At 46.8% G+C, this 27,546-nt stretch overlaps 1 protein-coding gene across 2 annotated transcripts; it reads left to right on the plus strand.

Annotated features, from left to right (window-relative positions):
* The first annotated feature begins 54 nt into the window (after positions 1–54).
* On the plus strand, positions 55–27,542 carry LOC130195039 (prickle-like protein 1). 2 transcript variants are annotated; one of them, XM_056416283.1, is made up of 8 exons: positions 55–182; positions 18,395–18,598; positions 20,682–20,795; positions 21,608–21,745; positions 22,205–22,408; positions 23,138–23,324; positions 25,043–25,912; positions 26,050–27,542. In XM_056416283.1, exons 2-8 carry the CDS (start codon positions 18,410–18,412, stop codon positions 26,928–26,930), a joined length of 2,583 nt encoding a protein of 860 aa, XP_056272258.1. In that variant the 5' UTR covers positions 55–182; positions 18,395–18,409; the 3' UTR covers positions 26,931–27,542. The 2 variants fall into 2 exon arrangements, with proteins under 2 accessions (XP_056272258.1, XP_056272259.1); XM_056416284.1 differs by lacking the exon at positions 55–182 and adding an exon at positions 13,301–13,346.
* Positions 27,543–27,546: the final 4 nt, after the last annotated feature.

Here is a 27,546-nt window from a genome sequence, read left to right on the forward strand (position 1 = left end):
CCACTGCAGCCTGGAGTGTAAGCGTATCGCTTTGCACAGCTCTGGGTCGAGCTTTGCGGCACAGTGGTGCGCCCTCTCTGGACTGTTCATCTCGTGCCAATGAGACGCAGCGTGAATCGCCTTTCTCACTAAGGGAATATTGGTTCTGGATACTCTGTTCACTGCGACTGAACGCTTTGGGGGTAAGTAGACCAAGTCATTTTGGGGTGTTTCATCAGTAGTTTTTGGACTTTAAGTTCACTAATTTAGGCCGATTTTTACATAATTTCACTATCTACCATTGAGGTTTTTTATGCAAAGCCACGTTCTCGAAGTGATGCAGAGGTGACGGAAAGGGGGACGTGTCAACCTTATTAATGTTGTGAGTTTTATATATAATATATAGTCTCAACAATGCAACTTCCATCAGTCAAACTGACACTTTCAAGAGTTCATATTGTGTCAGCCCACAAAAGACATCAACTTGGCCTTCCCTGATCCTCCGATGGTGCTGTGCGCTTTTACGCATGCAGCATTTCAACATTTCACTTTCCCTGCGTGCAACCTCGTTTCTCCAAAGCTGAACCAACTTGACTCAGAGACGTGGGCCGGTTGGGAGAGTGGAGTCCGCCCCCCCCCCTCCCCCGGCCTCCAGATGTATGTGCTCAGCTGTCGCCTGTCACTTTGGTGACAACTGGTCGGCACTTCGTGACCGCTGCTTGGCCGCCACTGCTTGGCTCCATAGCTGTCAAGGAGCGCCGTTGAGTGAGAGAGAATGTGGTCACACACACCCCGGACACATATATACAGTAAGAGAAGTCACTCTCACTTTCTTCAATTCCAACCGTGATGGATAAGGTGGGGAAGGCTTGACCAGAACAGTGCACCAGCTGTAACAAAAAAACAAAAAAAGAAGAAGAAAGAAAAATCCACTCTGAAGAGTCCTTTAGATTCTTCCCTGAAATGTTTATTAATCTAAGTGAATACATCTGGCAACTTGTTTATTGGAGGTATCAACTTTGAGAGAAAACTCTTGAGTCTGGTTGTGTCTGCATTTGTTTCCATCTAAAATAATGCTGGTTTGAAGACATGAACATGAGCCTTCATGACTTATTAGGGTCATCTTTGCAGTGCAGTCATGCCCTTTTAAATAAAACTAACCCTGCATGCTGCTGGAGTGCATTTATCACTCCTTGTGGACCTCTCACAGAGCAAAACATGCCACAGAGTGTTTCCTTTGGAAGAACAATGACACACCACACCAGTTTCAAACATTTCCATTCTCAGCTGTGATAGAAAGTGCTTAACCTCCAAGACACAGGAGAGCAGTTCCTGCTATATTTAACCATGTCTGTCTAAGATAATATTTTGCCCTCGCTGGAGCACATGCAAACATCTCCATAAGCCATTAAGTCTCGTGCAGGCCCTCTTGAGGGGGGCCGGACTGAGTGACGGACCTACTTGGCTCAGACTCAGTGCAAAAGAACGCAGTCAGGCTGGCCTGAAATCTGTCACTGTGGCCACAGCTGACTAGAACAGAGCAGATCCCAGGACAGTTCAGCTTAAAGCCTGACAGCGAGGTGAGAGGGCAGATTCAGGAGGGGGGGGGGGGGGGCCTTGGTCTTCATTTGGACACATTGGATAGATTGTGGAAGTGGTTTAAGGGAGTGCGGAATAACACAAGGGAGAATTGACTTGAAAGAAATTAATTATACCCTTTAGCTATTTGACGGTACAGAAGAGGAAATACAGGTTCTGCACAGTGTCGTCAGTTCCACCTCAACGTGTGACGCATAAGGTCACAATCTTGCACAAGAAGGTTTTTTTGAAAACATCACTATCATCAATGATTATATGTTTAGCCACATATCACTGGTGTATACATTTTTTTTCCTGTGGACATTGGCAGGTAAAGAAAGGGAGTAAAGAGAAAGATACTGAGGGAGCTTTGTGGACAGAGGTACAGGGAGGACGGAGCACAGAACCAAGGTGGTGGTGTCACCTAGTGGCTGTAGAAGAGGTTGACGCCTTCGAGGCTGATGAGATGTCTTTGCAACCGGAATTAATTCACAAACCAAGAGGAAATGATACGGAACTTTTTTCTTTATTTATAAACCATTTGTCACTGTAACTACTGACAAACACAACATGATGACCTCCATCTTTCACCCAGCGTATAATGCAGACATTCAAGTTATTTGTTGTTTCATCAATCAATGAAACTTTTATTACAGACTCAAGGTCCAGAAAGTACAAAACATTATAATATAATAAAATACATACAAAATCACAAGTAAAAAACAAACAAAGAACTACACATGCTTTATAAATAGACAGCTGTACCAGTGTCTCCACAGCCGGGACTGGTAGCCAATATTCTATTTCTAATCAATCAACCGTTGATTGTCCTGTAAATGTGCTTGGATGTGTTTACGTAGTTTACCTGATGACACCCGGGTCTCATGCTGCAGTTATTCAACGTGTAGATGATTTAAAGGAGAAGCTTGAGTGACAGGAGGGCTGAGCTCTTATATCCAATGATCCGATGCAGGTGGAAAATCTGTGTTAATATTAAGTTATTTATAGACTTGTCCTTGTCTCATTTCCAAAGCCCCGCAGTGATTCCGAAGTGACGTTAAAAGATTTAAAAGACTTTTGAAGAGCATTTTGTTCTAGACTTGCGTGAGACCGCAGGGGGGGGGGAATAAAATAACCAGTCTCTTGGATGCAGCAGAAAGAAACCGTTTTGATCCTCCTCTGCCAAGTTGATGTTTACGAGTGCAATATGTTGATGGTTTATTTTAAGCACCAGAATGCATCTAGACCGAGAGGATTAAAGACTCGGCAGCAGAAAGGCCTTTTTGTTTGTACGAGCTCCTCATAATTCACCTGGAAGCTATGGAGAATCCAGCCATAACGTTAGCACCCCTGTGAGCCGTTGCATTAGGGTGGGGTGGAGGTGGAGGTGGAGGAGGAGGAGGAGGAGGAGGAGGAGGAGACAAATCGCAGACGTGAAGCCAGTCTCAGACATAAACAGCGGGGCATGTCGTGGTGTGTCTGTCTCTGTCCATCTGCTTCTCCGGGACAAAGTGGTCACCTATATGTGTTTATGACTGCCACACACGCGCATACATACACTCTCCAACACCTAACAGACAGGCGACCAGCTGATTGTATGTCCCGGTGCCCGAGTGTATACGTTTCCCTACTGTTGATTTAAAAGCCCCAGTACCAGCGAAATGTACACAGGGGCCTGTTTGTGCAAAAAAAAAGCTAGAATGAATCACCCTTCGCGTCCGTGTAAATCGCCTGCAAGCCAAACACTCTGGCAGACTTTTATCCCCAGACGTGGTCCAGCTCACCGCAGCAGGGCTAAAAGCGGAGCAGCACAGGGCCGTGTGTTGTGAGGAGCTGTCAGAGGAGGCCAGTCTTTCATGGCTCTGGACAGGGTGGGGGGGGGGGAGATGTGGCATGGAGTTGGGCTGCCACAGGCAAACTCCAGAAAAGCAGAGCGCATTTGACTGTAAACTGTTTGTGGTAGGTTGGCAGGAGGCCGGATGAAATATGGCTGCTTTTAAACGCCGGTGGTCCATGAATCTAACGACCACTGAGCCCGGCCACACGGACGGTGGCCCGGATGGTCAAATCGAGAGCGCTGTTACACTGGGTTGCCAGGTCTGTGTGACAAAACCAGCCCAAAACCAGCCCAATGGCCAATAAAACCAGCCCAATATCAGAACTCAAAATATGCCCGTGCCAAACCATATACACTGCTTTTAAAGTCCATGTCCATGCGTGTACGTGCTGATCTGGAGTCAGTTTGGTAGGATTTGGGTATAAATACATTATTTCATTTAAAATATGGATTTTTATTTAAAGATATTCATGTAATTTGCATGCAAAATAGGTCTACCCGAACCAGCGGACACAAAATTCAACCCGCGGCAACACTTCAAAAGTAGCCCAATTCCGCGGGAAACCCGCGGACCTGGCAACACTGATTATTGCTGCCGTCAGACCCCGTTCTTGTAGCTTTTAATCATCATCGCCTATGAAAGTAGGCGGGGCCTGCAGCGGTGGCACACGTTGGATCCACATGCTCAGCATAAAGTGATTAAAGGTAGCGAGTGATTTAGCGCTTCCAGACACAACACAAGTTTATTAGGAGCTGCAGGATGATGTTAGAGGAAAACTGGTTTGGCTCTCACGTCGGAGTCGAAGGCACCAGATCTCTGGTAACCACACGGCATAATTGCGGCACTAACCATCAGACCACCACCGATGATGAGAGTCATGCCTGACACACGTGTTTCATTATCACCGCCTCGTATAGCAGGCATGAGTACGAAGCGCTATACGACACTGGTTATTACCGACGTGTCTGTATTTAATAAAGGGGGATCACGGTTGCGGAGATGCCGAATGTCAGATGGAGTTTTCTCATCTGCACCGACCTGACACCAAACATGGCCGCCTGCAGGAATGCATGTTTTCTCCTCCGTCCTCCTCATCTACGGCGGGGATCCATCCAAGCCACCGCGGCATCAAGGGCTAGGAGCAAAAGAAAACATATTTCTCTGAGATAGTCATTATAAATCTCAGCTCATTTCCCCGGCACACAACAGGGGATTCAGTCAAAGCTTTCGGACCCACGGCTGGAAATATGCTACCCCCCCCCACCCCCCTTCCCTTCCTGTGGCTCTTGTTCCTCCTTCCCTGTTGGCATTGTCACAGGGGTGGAGTCAGTGAGCTTGGATGATATGGAAAAGGTCAACAGGGTTTTTTTTAAATCCACTCCGCAGGGCAAGGGCTTTTTTGGACTTAAACAAAGGCATTTCCTGAGATTTCATGAAAGGTTACAGTTACAGACGGACAGTTGCTGGACGTCTGCCAGGATATTCCTCTTAGAACATTTCCTCGTTAAAATCGTCCATCCAGTCAAATTAAACCACACAATTAATTCGGTTTGGAAACGATGTCAGAGTTTGGCCGAATTCCCGAATGACACGGGGCTTGATTCAATTATAATAGCCCATTAAAACATCTCCGAAAACACATCGGAATATGAAAAGGGAAACAAAGCAATAAATCAATACTGTATCCCCTTCCGGGCCTCTTGGGAATATATTTAAACTAACACTAGACCCTTTCCCATTTCTCCTCAAGCAGTAAATTAGTTTTTTTTTCTCCAGTGTTACACATTGACAGGGTTGGATATCAAGAACAGGAAGGGATGCTGCCTGGAAATGAATCCCTGGACATGTGTTTTGATTAGGCTTATCAATTGCTCAAAACAAAGTCTGGAGCTGATGTGAGTCCATCTCCGTTCTGTAAACCGTAATGCTCTTGTCGTTGAGACGGTTTGTGATGCAGCAACAGTGATGTCATGCTCGTCTAACATGATGTTGTAGTTACAAATGGAAGTCTGTGTTGTAGTAATATCGTCCCACAATTAGACAGAGGGAACATTCAAATTGTGCATGAACAGCTAAATCAGCTGAAAATGTAGTATATAAAAATGTTGTTATTTGTTCTTGAGAGGATGTTTGCCCAACATCAGCAGCAGAATTCAAGGGTAGCTGGATTTGATCATCTAGATTTCCAATAAATAAAGAAGCAGATAAATTAGGAGGATACGTGAATAAAAATGAAATATTTAGACCTGGCCACAAATAATAATAATAATAACTTTATTGATATAGCACATTGAAAAACAAAGTTTACAAAGTGCTCTACAGAGAGTCAACGCAAAACAAATAGAATAGTAAGATAGAAATATAAAATAATAAAATAAATAAATAATAAAAAATAAAAAACAGACAAACTAAATTAGGGGAACCAAAGAACTGCATAAAAGGACGACATCCCTTAAAAGCTGTTCTATAAAAATGGGTTTTAAAAGAAGTTATTGATTCTGCGAGCCTTATCGCCTCCATAATTAATTCTAAATGTGTTCTCTCTGTCTTTCTGTCGCTCTCAATTCATTCACTCTAAATCTTATTTTGAATGACTTCCTATGTGGTATTTTCGAGCAGCGTTACTTTTCCATCAATTATTTAATCAAACATTCAATTCAAATCCTGTATTTCATCGTATTTGTCAATTTTTGCGACACTGAAAAGTCAAGAGCGACGTCCCAACACGTTTCCTTCCACCTCCACCGTCTTAACCGTTACTGTTATCAAGCGGCCTGTCACAGGAGAGAGGCTTTTACAATCTCATTTGCCTCTTCACACAGAGGGAACGCTTCATTGTCAGTGTGGAAACGCATCCCAGTAAATGCCCGATGTCGTCGGGTGACACGCAGATGGGTCAATATTGACAAAGGCCGACTGAGGACACGTCTTGCCGAGCGGCGGGCCCCCGAGGGCCACAATGGGCCTACTGAGCCGACTCAGAAACAGTTCGTTTGGCCACAACAACCTGACGGCGGGCTCCCAGTGAGAAGCCGGTTCAAAGAGCCGGGCTTTTGTTTGCTATGCTTGCGCTGTCTTCCTGTTAGGGGCTGGGCTCCCAAAGAAAACACGAGCAGTGGCTCACCAGATGTGTACATCTGTGCGCGTGCGTCCTCTCCAAACACGCACACCTGACCATGGAGGGGAGGAATGTTTGATGATGTTGAGAAGGAACACAAACTTGAAGGAAAGCCGTCCCAGATTATATGGAAAGGGTTATTCTTTCGTTCATTTTTTTAACATTTTTTTTTTTAATACTCACACTCTTGTCATGTGTTCCTTTATGCTGACTGACAAAAATGGTTTGGTGTCATTAGTGACTTCAGTGTTAGCGGCTCCAGAAATAACACTGAAGCGGACAGAAACAGGCGTTTTACATGCAAGGGTTCTAAGAATAAGTTCGGCCCAGGGGACCTGTTATCCTTAATTGTGGGGCGATAAGGCAGCCAGTCCTCTTTTCCATGGCACATATACATTGGGCCAACACACACACACACACACACACAGATCCCAGGCACTAATGACCCCATGTCTGGCCTGTATATCTTTTAAGCTGAGTGAGGCCTCTCTTACAGATTGGATATCACGAGACCGGAATCCACGTGTAATATACATAGCATGCACACTGAGCTCGTACACTGACCAGCTGAGCTGCTATAATGTAAGCAAATGACAATGAATGCAGTTTCTTTAAAATCGTCATTATAAAATTCAGTTTTTCTGGCAGCAGTTACATTCATTCAGTCACGGCAGGCCATAAACTCAACATTCCCTATCCTCCTGTTATCTTGCATAGAATTTAAAAAAGTTAAATAAAACCATAGTGAGGTATGCATAATATACATTTGGGAATTTCAGAGCACTGGATGGGCACTGGGTATTTTAATTTGTGTCAGTATTGTTGCTGTAAAGGTGGATAAATGCATGACTAGTTGAGTTGTTTTATTTTACTTTTTTTATATGGACACTTGGAATTTTATATAGGAGAGCAAAAGGAAATGCGGGCTGAGAAATGACTTTATATCACCAGCGTAAAAAAATAAACGTCAAAGCCACGACGAACCCAGAGAGAAGCTCCTCAAATGTGGCAAACGGATGCATTAATAACCCAGTATGCATTTGCCTCCCAAGAGGAGCTCCACACATGTATATAACCTCTGTGTCCTCTTCAGGAATATGAACACATAAGACACGCATACATAAAAACAAGCATCAATGCAGTCTCAGTGTCGAACGAGGGTAAACACCGGTTGGACGAAAAAGTCCGTCCGGACCATTTTCCTGTACTTTTTGAATGCGAGTCACGTGAGGAGGTGAAAGGGTCAAAAACATCAGAGCAACAGGGAGCCTTAAATAGCAGATCATTGGGCCTCTCCTCTGCTCTTTCTGCTCTTTTTTTACTGCCACCTTAATGACTTTAATTGTGTCCAATTAAGCAGAGCTGGAAAGAAGCATCCCTGCTCTCAGTGGTCAGAGTTCCCTCTGTGCTGTGGCACTGGAGCATGTGTTTGATTAGAACGCTCGAAAAAAGACTGTAACGGAGTGATTCTCCAGGAATGTTAATCATTAGTGGGATCCTGACTGAGCAACTCTGAACTGTTTCAGAGTATTGTTGGATTCCACGGTTTGCCTTTTAAAGCCGTGCGGCTCAGGAAAACGCTTCCACGTGTGGGGAATCGCCAACTTTCTCTTCCCTATTAAAAGAAGAAGAAGAAGAAAAAAAACGTCATCCTCTCTTTGCCCAAGAGTCGTTTAATACGGCAGTCTTTCCCGAGTATTGGCTGCTTTGTTACAGCGGTCTCATTCATGCGTCCGTTTGAGCCCCGGGGGCTGGAAACACACAGGAAATAGTTCTCCTGCCATATGAAAGATATATACGGTTGAACTTCAAGGAAAGGTGAGGAGGAGAGAAAAAAAGCCCAGATGTGTGAAGTGCGAGCTTTAAGTGGGGTGTGAGTTAGACTTTCTGGAAGTGTGAGGTCATAAGCTAAAAATTTGGTGGAGTCTTTAAAGGTCGCAAGTGTTGAACCATTGACGGGGGTGCCGCTTCAACACGGGGAATCAAACCTTTTTCACACATCAGGGAAAAAGCTGACTGTGTGGGACGTTTCTTTAATTACATTTAAGAAATAATAATTTAAAAAAAAGGTGAAAGCAGAAACCTGTTGGGGGAACGCGATGAGTTCAAGGGCTGTTTTGTCATTTTATTCAGACTTTTTTTTCTCCACAAAGACCACACATGATAGGTTTCCCCCTCTGCTGATCCAGTGCTTTTGTCAATGCAAGTGAGCGGTGTAAGAGCAGCCCATTCATCCTCGGCCCGCTCTGTGTGCAGACAGCCACAGGCTTTTGTTGAGTTATAGTGTCCTCAAATAAAGGGGCTTCCTCCCTTTAACAGCCCCAGGAGCTCTGTCGCTCCACTTCCCATTGTTCCCAATGAGGTTCGGCTTTTACAACTAGGTGAGAGGGTGTCAAATTGAGGGTGAGATATGAGCCGTCCCAACCGTACAGCCCTGTAATGTTTGGCAGTCAGACAGCAGCGTACTAAAGATAAAGTGAAGAAACCAGCAGTGTGCTGACAGCAGACTTTGTTCAGCGGGGATGTGTTATGTCATGTGTTACTGGCTACTCCATGCAAACTGGTAATGAATGTGGCATGACATCATCGGACACAACAGGGCCGCAGCAAATTAAATGAAGCAGAAGAAAGATTCAGCAAAAATATTCATGCATTTCTTCCATGAAATCAGGGGCCAAACTGACATCATCTAGGTATTATGTCGTGGTTTTTCACGATAGCGTTACATTCTGTAATTTTAATAGTCAAACACACTTAGCTTAAGGACTCCGGGTTTAAAGTATGCTGACCTGATTTTATTTTATTTTTATGGAGTTGAAAAGTTCTGAAGTAATTCGGTCCATTCAATCTTCAATATTGTCCTTTCTTTTATTTATATTGTTCCTATTCATTGCCCTCGAGAAGCGAGGTCAAGTGAGTCGATATTTGCCTTTAATTTTTTACAAATGTCTCTAACCAGAAACTAAGCTCGGATCTAAGCGTTGCCCTCAGCTGCCTCCAATGTGTCGCAGTGGAACAGTAAAAGGGGTTATGTGAGGGTTATAGGGCTAACAAGCCCACAGTCTGACCTGAGTTTGTCAGCACCAATCTAGCTAAGTCAATATCAATGCGTTGGCTGCTCCACCAGTTGACCTTTTCCTCCCTCTTTCAAGGCGTAAAGAGGATTGTTGTTACAGTACAGTGATAGGGTTATATTGGCCTTTATAACTGAGGCTTTTGTTTTTGCCTGTGTCCTGCTAATAACCGTTGGCAAGTCATTTAAACCTTGAGAATGCCTCCGTTTTATAAGGTAGCTCACACACCAGTGAGAGCCGCTCTCAACAATGGTCCTCAATGACGGTAGGTTAGAGACTGACCTTCCCTTTGCCCCCCTTCGCTCCCCCGATTTACGACACTCAAATTAGTCTCGTCTAAACAGGTTACTTTAGATTTAAATGTGCGCTATTGTCCACCTCTACACAACGTTTCTCATGGGGATCACATGCTTACCAGTCTGTTAGATACAGCGTTCAGCTCTTTTGTTTTATGGGTACCCCCTTTTCAAGGACGTGTTTGGACCAGAGAAGAATGCGGCTTTATCGCGGGGCGTTGGTTCTGATGGTGATCGTGTCTGTCCTGTCATTGTCAGGGCATGCTGGTCACAGACGACCCTGCCGCTAGCACAGGGCGGGTTGTTTTCTTCTTTTTTTTACAGCGTAAGAAGGTGCAGACCAGGTGTGAGGTGCTGTTCAGGTCGTTGTGGCCATGTCAGGGGAATGGGCCGTAAAGCCCCGCGGCCATAGGTTTATGGGTCATCTGGTCTGTGGGTCATCTGGTGCTCTGTAAGGTCAAAGGTCAGGGATGCATGACTTGTCCAACTTTATATTATTCAACCATCTGAGGCAAACCTTGGACTGTGTAGCCAGCTACCTCTAACTATAGAGTTGTGCCATCTCAGAATGAGGAGGTGTGTATTATTAAGATAATCCGTCCTCGCCTAAGTTCATTGTCAAAGGCCGGTGATTCTCTTTTGCCATTTCAGTGTAAGAACTTTAAAGATATCTGCAATTGCTTCCTTGAACCTTTGAACCTGTTCCTGAACCTTTTCAAAATCTGCAACATTGAAATGTCAAAAAACTAAGAAAGGTCAACTTGTTTACCTTAAAGTTCAAATGTGGCAAAACCTTCCATTGAATAAAAAGTCGGTTCATTTCCCTCTTTTTAAAGGACGTCGGGCAAATTCTGCTCCCACATACTGGCATTTGATGAATGGGCATTGCAACTTCATCCAGATTACTTTACCATCTTAGCTTTGCATTTCATGAATGTCTCCCCAAAAGCAGGATGCTGTGTTGCCCCTCCCCTCTAAGACTTGCTAATGGAGCAGGGTGCAGAGTCATTTGGAGCCGCACAAAGGCCTGAGGTTGGCTGTGAAAGGGTGCCGCTCCTCTCTGGCCTTGGCTGCTACAATAGCTTTTTGTCTCCACAACCACACACTCCTACCGCGAAAGAGACAAGCAGGCGCCCAAATATTAGAATATGGTCCCCAGAATATCATTTTTTTTATTTAATCGTGTTTTTTATCTGGTTTGGATGTTTAAAAACATTGCACTCGCTTTCATCGACACTCTGCATTTATTTAATTTGATTGAAATAACGTTGACGGTCACCATTCACCACCCGCGCTCTGATATTTTAACACATGATGGTGTGAAAGTGAGGCGTGTGGGCGAGCGTGCTGTCAGTCATGCAAATGTGTGCTAGAGAAGGACTTTTTTTGCCTTTTTTCCCCTCTTGATTGTAGAATATATGCCGACTTGAATTTTTTCCGACCAGTTAACACGTAGACATGATGTTCGGAGCTCAACATGGCAGCAATGAGCTGTGATCTGATGACAGGAAACTGGACTTAGAGCCAACTGGCTTTGACTCTACTGTGGATTTGTCTTCAAATCCTTGTTAGAATTGAGCATGTAAATCAAAGACTCTGTTTGATGCTGTGTGAAGACACATGTTTGAAACAATTACTCTGCTTCCGCTACACAGGTATTGACCCCTGTGACCCCTTTCATGTTATATATCAGCCCCTTTCAGATACCCCACAGTGTAAATGCTTCGCCCATGTGGTTGAGTTCACACAATTACATCCTGATGTCATCCCCACAAAATGAAACGGCTTCTACCATGCTAATAAAGAAACCAATTCTAGCTGTTAGTCAGAGTCTTAGCCTCATATTAAAATGCTCCGCTGGTTTGTTTTACAGTCTTAAATTACGTTAACCCTTGTGCTCCGAAGGATGGAGGAACTTTTTTGTTCTTTTTCAAACGATCTAAAACTAGTCCTTATGGGAGAGAGGAACTTTTTGACATTTCAACCATACAACCAGGAAAGGATGCAAAAGTTGCGACTCTTGGGAGTTCAACCTGAACGGGTCACTTTTGTTTTTTTATGAGGCAACAGGAAGAGAATCACGTTCTGACATTCCTGTAGAGGTGAAGGAGAGGTAGAGGTCAGCATCCCGGGGAGTTTTACTGGACCGGCCGATCTGTACATTTAGGTTTCATGGGAAATGTTAAAAACTTTATTATCTGCCTGTGTATTATAAAGACATTCATAAAGCTTGGATATTAGCCAATACTCTGTGGTATTGTTTTGGGGATTTTTAAAATGTTTTTTCACATGTTTTTTCAAGTTTGGGAAAGTTATAACCAGCCAATTTCACCTTAAATTTGACCAAAAACTATGTATCGATTATCAAAAACTTTTCAAAAGACTTATTTTCTGTCAACCGGATATTAAATCTATTAATGTATGAATAGTTTAAGCTCTAAAAGTAATCATATCGTTTCTGCAGACCTTTGTTAATACAGATACATTGTCCATATTGCATGACTTAACAGAGTTGAGTTGACTAAAGCATTTCATCCTTCATAATTACAAATAATAACAGCTTTGTGGTAAAGTCCTTCTGTGAATCATACATGAAAGGCCCGATCGCTCGATGCATTCAGACTTGTTGACTGCATGTTCGGTTAGAGGAGAAGGTTTATGTGAGGCTGAGCCGGGAGGTTGTCGATGTAGGAAGCTTTTCCCCCATAAATGAAACATCTTTTGTTCACTCCATCAATCCCTCTGTAATCATAAAGCCGTAGTTAGCAACCGGCTCTCTGTAACGTTGTGTCATTTTAGCACGCAAATGAGGACACCCAACCCCACCAGATAATCCTGACTAACGCTCCCCACCTTCCCCACATCTTTGAGCTGTTGATGGCAGAACCGAGAATGTCACGTGAACGCTTGTGGGGCGGTCGGTGTGGTGAGACGAGCGCTGCCATCACTGATGTGCTACTTAAAAGCACAGTTTCCTGCGAGCGGTGGTTCTCATTTGGAAGCATGTGTTTGAAGTACGAAGAGGAGGGTCAGCGGAGGGGAGGCGCCTTCGCTCTCCCCGTACCCTGCCGGGACTGGCTGTTCTGGGGTTAAGGGGGCCGGGCTGGGGTTAGGAGGGGTTGGGGGAGGAGGAGGAGGAGGAGTGGGGTGAAAGACAGAAGTGTGGGATGACCATCTGGTTGAGCTCCTCCATGTACACGCACATGCACACACCCCTCTCAGACACTCTCTCCCACGCACTCAGACAGGCATCTCAGTGGCTTTTTTTGGCAGTCTTGGCTTTGATAAGGGCTGCTCCAGAGACGGCTGACTGCTTCTGTGCTGGAAATCAGAGCTCTGAACATCCTGCATGTAGACATGGAGCCCAGAGGCTGAAGAAGAAGAACCTAGCTCTGGATATAGTGGTGACAAGATCCTCTTCCCCCCCCCTGGCCTCCTCAGGATTGTTGGGGTCTGCGCTGAGGTAAGAGCAACGATGACGGAAGATGTCATTTTCTTTATTGAGGCTGAAAGAGAGAAAGAGTTGAAGAAGTGGAGATGTTAATCCTGAAGTCGAAGAGCATGCTTCTTTGACTGATCTGTGCAGTTAAGACGATTATTCAGTTTAATGGGAGGCTGCTTTCATTATTAATCAGAGTTGTACATGATGCATAAGACATACAGCACAACACAGGGATAGATGGAGTGTTGTGCAACAATTGACCATCAAAATCTCCCTCAGGGGAACATCGATGAGGTGTGAAGGCCGCCGATGTCAATTCAAAGAGTTGATTTTCAGGTCTCCTATAATGTAAATTGAATTTACTGGGATGTAAAAGTGTTTCGTGTCTGCTATGTGACAGCAGCACATGTGTGTGTGTGTGTGTGTGTGTGTTGAGTCTTAGTTCAGTCTGGCCAGTGCATGCAGGTGGTCTCTATAGTGAGGATCTCTGTGGGGATGTCACTCCCATCCATTTGGTCTTGGAAAAACACTCCGCGGGCCGTGAAAGGAGGCCGCAATAGGCGGACTAATCTCCGGCCATGTAGCACCTCGACGCTGCATGAACTGAGCTCAGTGGTACCAGTAGCGTTTCCAGTTTTTCCAGCTAATTGGATCCAAATTCTTCTGCAGACAGGAAATCTATGAATGAACATCAGCTGTGTTGTTTTTCAGTCCTTGATTAAATGATGGCCAGTTGGTTTATTGGATCATTCAATTATGGATTTAATCAGAATTGCTGATTAACGTATCTCTATGTGTGAGGCTGCTGCTTCACAAACACATCGGATCCGGCCTGCAGTTTGACGACGTTAGTTTGTTGGATCCCTGTGATGCCGCACAATAAGTGGCAACAGTTAGCAGGCTGTCATTTGGAGATATTTCTGTGCACAATAGTCTGCTGCGAGTGGAGACACAAAAACAGATTTCTCTAAATTCAAATTGAAATAAGCAGGGACTTTGAATAGAACATCTTGTTTTTCTCGTCAAGTCGAGCCTATCCTGCGTCGCTGAGCTCACAGGAGCCAAGCTAAACATGTGGGGCCGGTCCAAAGTGACAGAGCACTGTGTTGGCTTGTGTGCATGTCCATCATCCACTTCCTAGAGGAATATAGACAGTAATTCAGACCAGAGGCTGCTTATTTTCCCCTCACTCTCACAAGGGTTGTTAATCCAATGATCCAGTGTCTGGATTTCAGGGGGACTCTGGTTTAAGTGTTGTTGAAGACTCTTTAAAAATGTCACCGACGGCTATATTTAATGGTCAGTCATAGTATGCGGTCCTGTGGGAGGTCTGTATTTCACAAAGTGATGAATAACATTAAACTGTATAGTTAACTCGTAACGTCGTTAACAAATCCAGTGGGTACAAAATCAGTTTGCGCCCACTTGTTCATTGAGCTCCTGTTGTGTCGAGCGTGCAGGAATATAAACTATTGGGGTCATTGTGAGACTATTTTTTTTTCTCCGAGTGCACAGTCAACTTCATTCATCCTAAATATCTTGTGGGATGTTTAAACGTCTTCATTCAGTGAAAACCATTCAAAGCGAGCTTGTGTTCTAACATTCATCATTCACCTGCCCCCCTGACTTACATTGCATCTCTTTTGTGGACACATGCACTTTCTATCCATCAGTCACCCTGTTTTTAGCCTCAGTCTGATGCCCCCCCACCCTCCCCCCACAGCCTCTGGCCCTCTGTGGGCCGATCAGTCAGATATGCTGGCCCACAGCTCCCAAAGCCATGTTAACAAGCGCCTTTACAAAAGAGTGAGGGGCTGTTAAACATTCAGGACTACAGGGGTCTGGCTAGTGTGGGAGGAGGGCAGGGCAGGGGGGGGAGTAGAGCGGTGAGAAAGGGGGGTGGGAGGGAGAGGTATGTAAAACTAGAAGAAGAAGGAAACTTTAAAAAGCCAGGGCACAAGTGATGAGTCAGCGAGTTGGCGAGGCAGTACGATCACGGTTAGTTAGTTTGTTAGTTAGTTGTCTCACTGCTACTGTCACGGAAGCTTTACTGGGGCAAAAGTTGGAGGAAATAAACTGCATGACATCTAAAGGATGAGTCAGCACGCGAGCAGATGTGGCCGTGTGAGCCGAACATGGAGAGCCGCGGACGTCCTTGTGTGCGACTATCGCGAGCCTGGCTGAAGTTCAAGCCCGACATTCCTGCGAGTCAAGGTTTGGCCGCGTGAGACGTCCTCGTCGGAGACTCGGCCGACGTGTGGAGGCAAACATCTTCCGAACAAATGTGGCGCATGAGTGAGTCCGCGCCCGGTATGAATGCGAGGCTGTGAAGTCGGAGTCTCCGGGCTCCTGACTGAACCTGCCTAGAGTTAGCTATCTCCCATGTGAAATCCAAGCCGTTCTCAAACAAGGCCACATTTTTCGCAGGTTATTTTTGTCTCATTTGCAAGTCAATAGATGCGAATAGAACAAGAGAGTGTCTTCTCCCCCCCCCCCCCCTCCTCCTCCTCCTCCTCCTTCGCTCATCTGAAGACAGGTTATCTGGGTTTCAGGGGCTTTAACTGTCATGCAGATAACGCACCACATCTTCAGGAGGAGAGGGAGAAGAAAAAACTTAAAGGGAGATAAACAAGCTCTTGACGGAACAAGCCTTCAGTGGATTCCTTCACAAAGATGCCATTGTTCGGGACATCAGAGGCTTTTTAATGGGTCGTGTCATCAGCCAATCCTCCCAACTTGACACTTTGTGGTGTAATGTAGGCCCAAATCCACCCCCCACCTCCCCTATCCCCCCCAAAAAAACACATGACTCCTCTGCCCGCCATGCATCACGCTTGACTGTCTTCGGGCATGCCAGAGGAGTGCATGCCAGTCGCCGGCGGCGAAGGCCACAGACGTGAGGCGTCCTTGAGGAAGATGATTTGATACGAATCGCCGGCGTGGCCTGTCTGTTTAATCCACCCACAAGATATGCGCCGCTATCTCAGAGAGAGAGTTGTCACGAAACGACAAGCGCACGGTGTGTATGTGCGCGCCTGCTTCGGAGTTTGGCTTTGGCATAACTGCGCGCATTCCCTCGTCACGTGTGTGTGCGTCGGAGCCGCACGCTCCCGGGGAGCAGCCGGGCATGTGTGTCATTCCAGGAGAGAGAGAGAGCTGCAGGTTTTTCTGGCCTTTTAAACTGTCGCGCCCGTGTTCAAAGGCCGCGCTCGAGCGCGTCGGGGTTTTCTCAGCTGTCTCTCCGCGGCCCTCGATGCCCTCGCCGCCCGTAGGGGGTCGATGCTTTTTGGGGGGGGCGGGGAGGCGGTGTCAGGGCCCCGGCTGCTGGACACTGGCCGTGGGCTCCCATTTGATCTCAGCTAGAGCCCCCCCCCCCCGGCCTGTGAGAGATGACCACAACTGGACACTCATTCATCATAGTCATGTCTGCTTGGTCCTGCAAAGCGAACAGCGGCACAGGAAGTGGTCGCATAGGGGTGAGTTCATAGCTGGCCTAAACAGACGATGTTTTTGAAGTCATTTGGTTCACAGAAGCGATCTCTCTGAATAAAAACTAAATGTATAACTTAAATTCTTGCACGTTTTTTGCCACTACAGCCTTCCTTGGTCTGGTAGGACCAATAGCAGTGTGGCTACTGAGACTAATCGTGCTACTTACTTCACATACGTTATTTAATTTGGGGCGGCTGTAGCTCAGTGGGGTAAGGGGGTCGTCCTGCAACCCCAAGGTTGTCGGTTCGATCCCGGCTCTCCCCATTAGTTGCAAGTCGAAGTGTCCTTGAGCAAGGCACTGAACCCCCAGTTGCTTCCCGGGCGCATCACTGCAGCCCACTGCTCCTTAATAACTAAGGATGGGTTAAATGCAGAGAACTAATTTTCCCTTGGGGATTAATAAAGTATATATCTTATCTTATCTTAATCAGTTGACTTGACACTAAAAATTACATTAATTATTATAATTTTTTCTTCATTTTTTAAATCTAGTTTCTGCCATCTCGGGAGCGGATGTAAAGAAAACGAGCGCCATTGGCCACCACACACGTAGATCAATACCGGGACGGTCTTTGATCTGCTCGCTCTATTTTCCACCCTCTTGTGGCCTCGGCGGTGTCCATCCGAGTGTCATCTGCCTCTCTCTCTCCTGCTTCACCTGTCCGGCATTGTTCCGTCCATCTCAAGGATGAAAGGGTGAATCGGACCCACGCTGCGGCAGGTTGGAAAACAAACATTCCAAAGAAAGAAAAAAAAGGGGGAGATGAAGGGAGAGACCAGGCTTGTGGACATTCCCCATATGGTGGCCCGGTCTTAAGGCCAGGCCTGTGTTTATACAGACCTCAGGCTCAACTAATCCAGCCTGCATCAGGTCCCAGGAGGTGTCCCCTCGTCGGGCATCAACGGGCTGAATGACGACTCATTCTGAGCCAACGCTCCGCAGATAAGGCCAACGCTGAACGATTTAACGGCCAGTGTCTGGTGTTGTTTTTGCTTTGGAGCTGATGGGCACAATTAATTACAGTACAGGAAAGGAATGTGAGGTCTGCGCAACATTGCCCAAAGCTGGGCGCACATGTGAGCAACTCTGCATTCGCCATGTATATGAATAGCCAACTGCTTGTTATTGTCACGAAAATGAGATCAGACGTCAGCTCATTTGAGAATTTCCTAATGGCCTTTATATCCTCAAAAGCCACATGAGGAGGGCACGTTTAACGGCCACCACAATAGCAGTGAAAGGGTATAGTTCTCTTTACGAGAGCTTTTACGAAGTAGACTCATCACCAGAAGCGAACCGAGAAAAGCTCGCTCAGATACCATAATGAGCTTTGGAGGGGGGGGGCTGCGGGCCTCATGAAAGAGACGGTAATGGTGTGATTCAACCCGGTGGTTAACATTTAGTGGAATGGTTCTTTCATTGGTTTACTGGATTATGCAGATTAGTTGATGTAATATCTTGTTAACCAACATTTAATTTTCTGGTTTACTTCAATCGCCCCCTCTTCTGATCGTCGCCCCCAATTTCTCTTTCTTTCCTCCTGCCCATAATTCCATTTTGTGCTCGGTTCGTCCAGTAAAAGGAGAGTCCGATGAGCCTGGCGAGCGCGGCAGTGTCGGCGGCTTGCTTCCAGGGCGGGGCACGCCAGCGAGACTTGATGATGGAGCACAAAGTCGGCAAGCTGACCTCCGGCTTCCAGCGGAGCTCCACCTCCGACGATGACTCCGGCTGTGCGCTGGAGGAGTACGCCTGGGTACCACCCGGCCTGAGGCCCGAACAGGTGAGCAAAATATTGCATTCATGAAATCAAAGAAAGCTAATGTCCACTTATTCTCTTTAACTCGGCTACCTATTGCATTGGTTCACAAAACCGTACCACGGTGAATAATTGTGTTTCCTCCTGGCGGAGAGTAAAAACAGATCTGACCTGATTTTCTCTTTTAGCCCATTGGCCTGGCCCAGATAAATGCTCCTCAGCACATCGCTGAGAAGCACACCATCCAGAGTGCCAGGGGAATGGCACTTATGGGACGGACAAATATATTTGTTGGTCCCCTGGTTTTCAGGCAGACTTGTCAGCCTCCACCAAGCAGCCACTTACAGGCAGGATGTGTGTGCTTTTATTTACAATCTGCGGAGGGCAAAAATCTGCTTGTGATTATCAGAGATCTGTCAGAACGAGGACTCGGTGGCTCGCGCCGACCGCCGCTGGCAGGATCAGAAACAGAGGGGCCGTCTTTTAACGAGCCTCTCTCCTCCACAAACACAGCCGGGGCTGTTAGTTGTGTCCGCGGGGCGGCCAGTGTGATGTGGCACTCCCCCCCCCCCCCCCCCCCCATCTTCTCTCCTCTTTTCTCTCTTTTTCTTTCTGTGTTCCTCACTCACTCTGCGTCTCTCTCCATCCCGCGTGCCTTGTTTAACAACACACACATGGCAGCAATAAGGCCGCCCCCCCCCCAAAAAAAGAGATGGGTTAGCAGCGACGGAGAACCTTAACTCCTTAACGCGCGGGGCCCTTTGTTTTTATAAGTGCATGGGTCAACTGTGATGCCTTTAGTGCAGCCATTTCCTTGAATGGGCCGTGTATTATGGGGTCATCATTACAGTGAAGACACACATAGGGCTGAGGTGACAGCTGACTGTTCCCCAGCCACTCAGGAGCTGGATGAGGGGTAATAGCAGCATGCAAATGTGCATCATTTATGGCAGGGGAGCAAACGCGAGATTGATTGTCAGGCTAAATTGCTGTTAGCCACCCCCCCCTCTCTAGACAGCCAAAGCTGCAGGAAGCCCCCCCAACACACAAGACAAGCACATCCCACCTCTTTATCTGGCACGGTGTAATAGCCCCTCCCTCATAAAGTTTAGTTTTCAGTTGTCAGCCCCAAGGGTCAAAGTGCCACAGCGACAGGCTGCTTTGTCCTGTCCCTATAGAGACGAGCATATGACTGGAAAAATACAACCTTTAAACTGATTTGACCTGTTGACCTGTTTGGACTTGTTTAGTGCAGATTTACGAGGAGAATGATTCTTCCAGTGCCGTCACTAAAGAGCATCAGTGAAATAAAGCTGATTTTGGGGGGGTTACACCTTGATTCCGGTAGTCAGTCTACCATAGACCATAGACAGAGCTGTCCTAGAATGTGACATCAAAAATGAATCTGTCAGCTCTTTTGGTGACTTATCTTTGTAAATATGGGCTGTTCTGTCCAAGATCATGACAGTAATATATCACTGAAATTCCATGGGTGAAAATATGGGTTTAGAAAAGATATGATGGAAAAAAGCTCAAACCTTTAGGGAACCAATGAAACAGCTAGATAGATATATAGATAGATAGATATGTACTTTATTAATCCCCAAGGGGAAATTTGTCGTAGCAGTAGCAGCACCAATAAACTAAACACACAAGAATAAAAAATAAAATATAAAAAACAGGGATGAAAGATAAAGATGTATACAAGAAGTATACAAAGTAAAATATAAAATAAAATATATGTGTATCTATACAACATATATGCATACACAATACACAATACAATACTAATGACAAATTAAATTAAATATAAAAATATAAAATATAGACAGTGTGTAAAATGCAAAGTGTGTGTATGTGTGTAGTGTAAATGAAAATGAAGTGTGTGTGTATGTGTGTAGTGTAAGTAAATGAAAAGATGTTCAGATTGATGAACGCAGTGTTGAAAATATAGAAGTAGGAATGAGTTTAATTTGTCTTGTGTGGGGATCCATTGAACCGTTCACGTTTTTTTTTGTGCCTCATCATCAATGATCTATTTGGATTTCGAAGCTTTGTGTCAGACAATGATTCTGTGCTTCGTCTTCTCCCTCCATGATGTCTCCAGGTCCAGTTATATTTCTCCTGCCTGCCCGAGGATAAGATTCCCTACGTGAGCAGTCCGGGAGAGAAGTTCAGAATCAAGCAGCTCCTCTACCAGCTTCCACCGCACGATAATGAGGTGAGAATATTCATAAATGTCACCCCCCCAGCAGGTCCTCTCGTGGACTGCAGACGAGATGTAGTTCTCCATTTAGTTTTTTAAAAACCCACGTCGCTCACAGCCTCGCCATCTCCACGCCGTCCCGCTAATGCGAGCCAACTGTGCGTCGTGGCGACATCCCACCGGGGGATTTTTGTCCCACCATCTTGTAGACGTGTCGTGTAGGCACAATGTGACTTTTGACATGATGCTTTTATGATGTTTGCCCGGGAGCCCCCACCAGCAGGATTCCTGTCATAGCAGTGCTTTCTTTACGAGGACAGCTCAGCGGGAGAGAGGGCCGCCGGCTGAAAGAGGCTTTATGTGATGCCACCACCGCAGTGGCACCACGGTTTTCGACTTGGCCGTCTCTCTTTCTTTTGTTGCCCGTCCCCTTGATTTCGCTCTAAACACAGGCCTTGTTTGTGTAAACGTCTGCTTTCCCTCTTGTTAAGGCTTTGGGAAACATCAAAAAGGGGCCTGTTGTAAAAATGATGTTCTCAATCAGGGACTGTGGGAGGAGATATGTAGGGGGTGTAAGAAGGGCAAGCAGGGGTCAAGTGTCGAAGGTTGGGCATGCTCTGGTAGACACTCTGCCCTCTCTCGTACTCACCTACATTTATAACCTTTAGTCATGGCCGGCAGTCCTCCAAGGGGTGTAATATGAAGAAAAAAAATTTATTTTTCTGTCTTAGACCTTTTTAAAAGAAAGAATCCCAGTCATTGATGTAAAAATGTGCGATGTGTGAAATTGGCCTTCGTACCCCATAACTTATCACTTGCTTTCCCAGGTCCGTTACTGCCAGTCGCTCAGTGAGGAGGAGAAGAAGGAGCTCCTTATGTTCAGTGTCCAGAGGAAGAAGGAAGCACTGGGAAGGGGCACGGTGAAGCTGCTGCCCCGCAATCTTCTCAACAGCATTTGTGAGCATGTAAGTTCCCCCCGACGGATTCTTGCCAGCGCCATCACCAAAGAGCATCAACAGGTCCATGGACAGAATTTGATATTTGGCTGAATCTGAATCCAGTTTTAGCCAGAACCCAGAGCGAAAGCTGAACTCAACATCCAGCTATGAGACACTGAATACAAGCTGGGTTCTTTGGAGTGGCTCATGACAAGTGTTTCCCTCAGTATTTACAATGATTATTGAGCAGCCAGAGGGTGCCCATAAACCTTGTCAAAACATAGTCCCATTGATGTCGCTCTCCCAATAGAAATCCATGCTTTCTCTGGAGTTCCTCTTTATAATTGTCCATCCTTTTCAAAGTCCCTGTCGTTGTAAATATCTCCTCGTATGGTGCACTGGAGCCAAAGCCACGCCCGTGCATATATCTGACGGAATATTTTAGAAGTTCAGTCATGAACAATGTGTGTCTGCATCCTCACTCAGTGTGGCGAAAAGATCAACGCTGGAGAAATGGCAGTGTTCTCCTCGAGGGCGGGCCCCGGGCTGTGCTGGCACCCCGCGTGCTTCGCCTGCTCCACGTGCAGCGAAGTGCTGGTGGATCTGATCTACTTCTACCACGACGGGAAGATCCACTGTGGACGGCACCACGCCGAGCTCCTCAAGCCACGCTGCTCCGCCTGCGATGAGGTACGACCGCGAGACCGGAGACAAAATGATGTCGCCAAGGAACAACATCCGGAGTTTGACGTTTATGGCCGTTCAGAATGAAACCCGGATGGCATAAACATGAATTGTATACACTACCGTTCAAAAGTTTGGGGGTCACCCAGACAATTTCGTGTCTTCCATGAAAACTCACATTTTTATTTATCAAATGAATTGAAAATTGAATAGAAAATATAGTCAAGACATTGACAAGGTTAGAAATAATGATTAATATTTGAAGTATTAATTTTGTTCTTCAAACTTCAAGCTCAAAGGAAGGCCAGTTGTATAGCTTATATCACCAGCATAACTGTTTTCAGCTGTGCTAGCATAATTGCACGGGTTTTCGAATCAGATATTAGTCTTCTAAGGCGATTAGCAAACTCAATGTACCATTAGAACACTGGAGTGATAGTTGCTGGAAATGGGCCTCTATACACCTATGGAGATATTTCATTAGAAACCAGACACTTCCACCTTGAATATTAATTTACCACATTAACAATGTAGAGAGTGTATTTTTGATTAATTTAAAGTTGTCTTTATTGAAAAAACAGTGCTTTTCTTTGAAAAATAAAGACATTTCTAAGTGACCCCAAACTTTTGAACGGTTGTGTACCTCCACTGTCGTGAAGTAATGGGCCGACGACAGCCAGGAATGCAAAAGCCGGCCCGTTTTAGTTTCATCCAGTGTACTTCTTCCGTCTACAGATCATCTTTGCCGATGAGTGCACCGAGGCCGAGGGCCGCCATTGGCACATGAAGCATTTCGCCTGCTTTGAATGCGAGACCATCCTGGGGGGGCAGCGCTACATCATGAAGGACGGCCGACCGTACTGCTGCGGCTGCTTCGAGTCTCTCTATGCCGAGTACTGTGAGGCCTGTAGGGAACACATTGGTAAGACTAGAATGGGCACTCGGTAGAGCGCATACCTTCGCATATCACAAGATTGGGCATTGAATTATGAACATGTTGGCATTAGTTGCATGCCAATTGGATAAAAATTGACCGTGCTATGGTAAAAAGAAGATTCAAGATTCAAGATGTTTTATTTGTCACATACACACACAGGGTGTGCAGTGAAATGAAAGTGCACGTGCAGCAGGAAACAACAAGTACACACACTATACAAAAAAAAAAAAAAAAACAATATTTACAGTAAGGTGTGTGTGTGTGTGTGTGTGTGTGTGTGTGTGTGGGTGGCTGTGGGGTGGTGGGGGGGTCTGTGAGGGGTTCCAACTGAAATCCTGACCTGAGTCGAAAGAAACTCCGTCTTCTTCTCTCTGTTCTTACTCGCCTGACTACGCCTGCCTGAGCGCAGTGAGCGCAGTCTGTTGTTGTTGGGTGGTGAGTGATCCTGCTCCATGATCCTGCTTCCTGCCGGGTGCACCTGTACAAGTCCTGCAGGGGGGTGAGTGTAGTTCAGTTCCAGGAATGCACGAAGCTCTGTCTCTTCTTGCACTGCTTCCCTGCTGGAGAGCGAGCAGTTGCCAAGCTCCAGGTGAGGCTGCTGTCTACAGCTCAGAGTAGAGCTCCAGAGTAGAAGGACTGAAGGATCCCTTCAGAAAACCCAAAATTTGCTGGCGCTGCCTTGTAGAGGCGCTGCCTTGCTCACCAGAGCCTTGTCCATGTTTGTTTGTCAGATTGTCCACATGTGATGTTCCTCAGGTATTTATTTCCCTCACCTCTCCCACAGTGGTCCCCCAATGAGTGTGGTGTGCGTTCTGTCCCCTGTTGTTGTCTACAATCGTCAAAGTCCAGCTGTTTTTTGGTGATGACATTGTTGAGCTGTTGTTCCTGGCACCAGAGTGACAGATCAGCAACTTCTCAGGTGTAGTGGCCTCCGCCGTTCGGGAGATCAGCCCACCACCCAGTGTCATCCGCGTCATGGATGATGGGATGAAGTGGCCACACAGTCATGTGTGTGTAGGTACAGGGACAGTAGGGTAGCAGCTGGGGCTGAGGGGGGATCCTGTGTTCAGGGTGAGGGCGGTGTGGGGTGTCTGCCCACCTGGGGTGGCCCCCAGGTGTCTGAGTCCCAGCTACACCGCACCGGGGGCGTTCAGCACAGGCTCTCAGCAGTCGCCCAGGTGAGCATGGTGTTGAAAGCTGAACTATAACTCCTGAAGAGAACTCACAGCAGTCAGCTGGCCCTCTCCTCTGGAGAGTCAGGAGAGAGAGTGTGGTCTGTGGAATGGGAGACAGCAGTGTGGTGCATCCGTAATGGAGCGGTCATCTCCAGCAGACCATGGAGGAAGGGAGGAGGAAGGCGCCTATGTATTTAGTGGTCAGCTTTCAGAAAGATTTAGATGTTGACCTTTTCATGACCTTGACCATGACCGTTGACCCGATCGATCCCAAAATCTAATCAAATGGTCCCCGGATAATAACCAATCATCCCACCAAATTTCATGCGATTCGGTTTAATACTTTTTTACTTATGCGAATAACACGCATACAAATAAATAAATAAATACACGGCGTTCAAACCATAACCTTCCGCATTTTCAATGCGAAGGTCAAGAAGAAGTTCTCGAAGTTCAAATATAATACTCAGGATTGTCTTGACGCTAGAGTGGCATTGTTAACCGTCTGAACACGTCCCAACTACCCAGGTGTCGATCACGCTCAGATGACCTACGACGGGCTCCACTGGCATGCCACCGAGAGCTGCTTCGGCTGTGCCCAGTGTAAGAGCTCTCTCCTGGGCTGCCCCTTCCTGCCACACCAGGGTCGCATCTACTGCTCCAAGGCCTGCAGTCTCGGGGAAGACGTGCACGCCTCCGACTCCTCCGACTCCGCCTTCCAGTCGGCCCGCTCGCGCGAATCCCGGCGCAGCGTGCGCATGGGCAAGAGCAGCCGCTCGGCCGACCAATGCCGACAGTCGCTCCTCTTCTCCCCCTCGGTCAACTACAAGTTCCCCGGGTTAAGCGGGAACCCCGACGATGCCGTGACCGACAAGCTCGCCCACATGAACTTATCCGATGAGCATTTCTGGAGGGGACGCGGCGAGGAGGACGAGGCGCCTGAGGACCAGGAGGAGGAGTGGGCCGAACACGAAGACTACATGACTCAGCTGCTGCTGAAGTTCGGGGATCATGGGGTCTTCCAGCAAGCCAATGAATCCAGAACCGCGGATTTATGGATCGCTGAAAAGGATGCCAAGTCGAAGCAGGAGTCATCAAAAGTGGGCACTGGAGGTGTTGGAGGAAGGGGGAGTCTGGCCAGTAAGAAGTACCAGGCTGATATGTACTGGGCCCAGTCACAGGATGGGCTCGGGGACTCGGCCTATGGTAGCCACCCGGGTCCAGCAAGCAGCAGAAAGATCCAGGAGTTGGAGCTGGATCATGGGGCTGAAGGAGGCTTCCAGGGACCGGAGCCACAATGGTACAACGACTCCTTGGAGTGCATCACAGACCAGTTCAAGAAGACAGATCAGAATGTTCGAGACTCTATGGACTCACTGGCACTCTCCAATATCACCGGTGAGTAGCTGTGACATATTGTATCATCAGATCTGAGTCAATAATCTTTTATGAGATGACAATGACTGTGTTATAAAACAACGAGTCTTGATTCCATGTGCACACATTGTCATCATCATGTTCTCTCTTCCCTCCAGGGGCCTCAGTAGATGGAGATAGATCGTTGGTATTTTCCCTGCAGGGCTTCCATGAGCCGGAGACAGAAGACTGTGAGAAAAGCAGCAACATGGGAACCCTCAACTCCTCCATGCTGCACAGAAGTGCAACTTCCCTGAAGAGCCTCGTATCAGAGCAGGAGGAGGCGGAGGGAAATGTCCCCGAAGAAGAAGAAGAAGAGGAGGAGGAGGTGCCTCTCCCAGCGGAGAGACCCAAACCTCACGTCCCCGCCCTCAGGAGGACACGTTCCCAATCGAGGCCGCAGCAAGTCAAGTTCTCGGACGACGTGGTGGACAACGGCCGTTATTGCGACCTCCCGGTGCGCCAACCGCCGATGAGCGAACGGACTCGCCGGAGAGCGTTCCACTTCGAGGAGCAGGGCCAGGAGGCTCAGTCCGGTCGCCAACACCACCACCACAGGAGGCATCGCGGTCGCAAGTCTCGCTCCGACAACGCTCTCAACCTTGTGCCCAAGGAGAGGGCCCAGACGTGCTACGGAGGGGGCCCGAGACGGAGCGCCGTCGGCCCAAAGGGGCACCAAGCGCCGCCCCACGGCCACCGCCCCAATCCCGCCGCCATGTCAGCAGACTACGGGCTGCAGGGCCCGGCCATGGGGAGGTTCTTGGAGCTGTATGGGGATGATGATGACGACTGGTGCTCCACGTGCTCTTCTTCCTCTTCGGATTCTGAGGAAGAAGGCTTTTTCCTGGGTCAGCCCATCCCTCAGCCCCGGCCCCACAGACACTACTACGCTGATGACTTGCCCAGCCCTGTGGCAGGAATGCCCCCCCCTCCGTACGGCTTACGGACTAAGTCCAAAAAGAAGAAAGGGCACAAGGGGAAAAACTGTATCATTTCATAGACTTCCATTCCCCCGTTACCCGTAACGCTCCGCCACTCACCTCTGCCTCTCATGTACACTGTTTTAAATGCAATAACACACGTGTTTTTAAATGTTTCGCAGCACTCCCTATATCAAGGTGTCTGTGTTAGATGTCCTCATTCAGTCTTCGTTGGTGTATGCATAGCATTGCAAACATTGCCAGTAAAGTAAAGTATTTTGGAGTAATGCATATTTATAAACCACCATCTAAACTGGCTTTATTTAACAGTGACGATATTAATGTATATATTGTAGAATTTTAAAAAAAAACCAAATGGTTATTTTCATACCCTTGAGTTAACGGCATGTTTTATAACCAAAATGCCGTTAACATTTAACTATTGGCAGTTGGTACAGAGCCATATTTCCACGAGGCTGACGTGGACTCTGACCCGAGCTCTTCAAATGTGTTTTCTTCCCGGCTTGTGCAGCGCCGACATAAGAAACACTGTGCATTAAAAGGTCTTGTTGAGTGGTGTATTTATGGGTCACTGTATTGTTAACACATCATTGTAATCTGTATAAATGTACAAACTGGAATATAAGGCTAAGATAGATGATAATTGTAATAAAACTATCTATATATCATGATTTG

This window comes from Pseudoliparis swirei, chromosome 6 (genome assembly GCF_029220125.1).
Source record: "Pseudoliparis swirei isolate HS2019 ecotype Mariana Trench chromosome 6, NWPU_hadal_v1, whole genome shotgun sequence".
NCBI lineage: Eukaryota > Metazoa > Chordata > Actinopteri > Perciformes > Liparidae > Pseudoliparis > Pseudoliparis swirei.

What these genes read in the sequence shown, in the direction of transcription:
- LOC130195039 (XM_056416283.1), top strand. Translation starts at nt 18,410, where the DNA reads ATGAGCCTGGCGAGCGCGGCAGTGTCGGCGGCTTGCTTCCAGGGCGGG. An exon ending in TCAACAGCATTTGTGAGCAT is followed by an intron (nt 21,746 to 22,204) that starts GTAAGTTCCCCC and finishes ATCCTCACTCAG; the next exon opens with TGTGGCGAAAAGATCAACGC. An exon ending in GGCCTGTAGGGAACACATTG is followed by an intron (nt 23,325 to 25,042) that starts GTAAGACTAGAA and finishes CCAACTACCCAG; the next exon opens with GTGTCGATCACGCTCAGATG.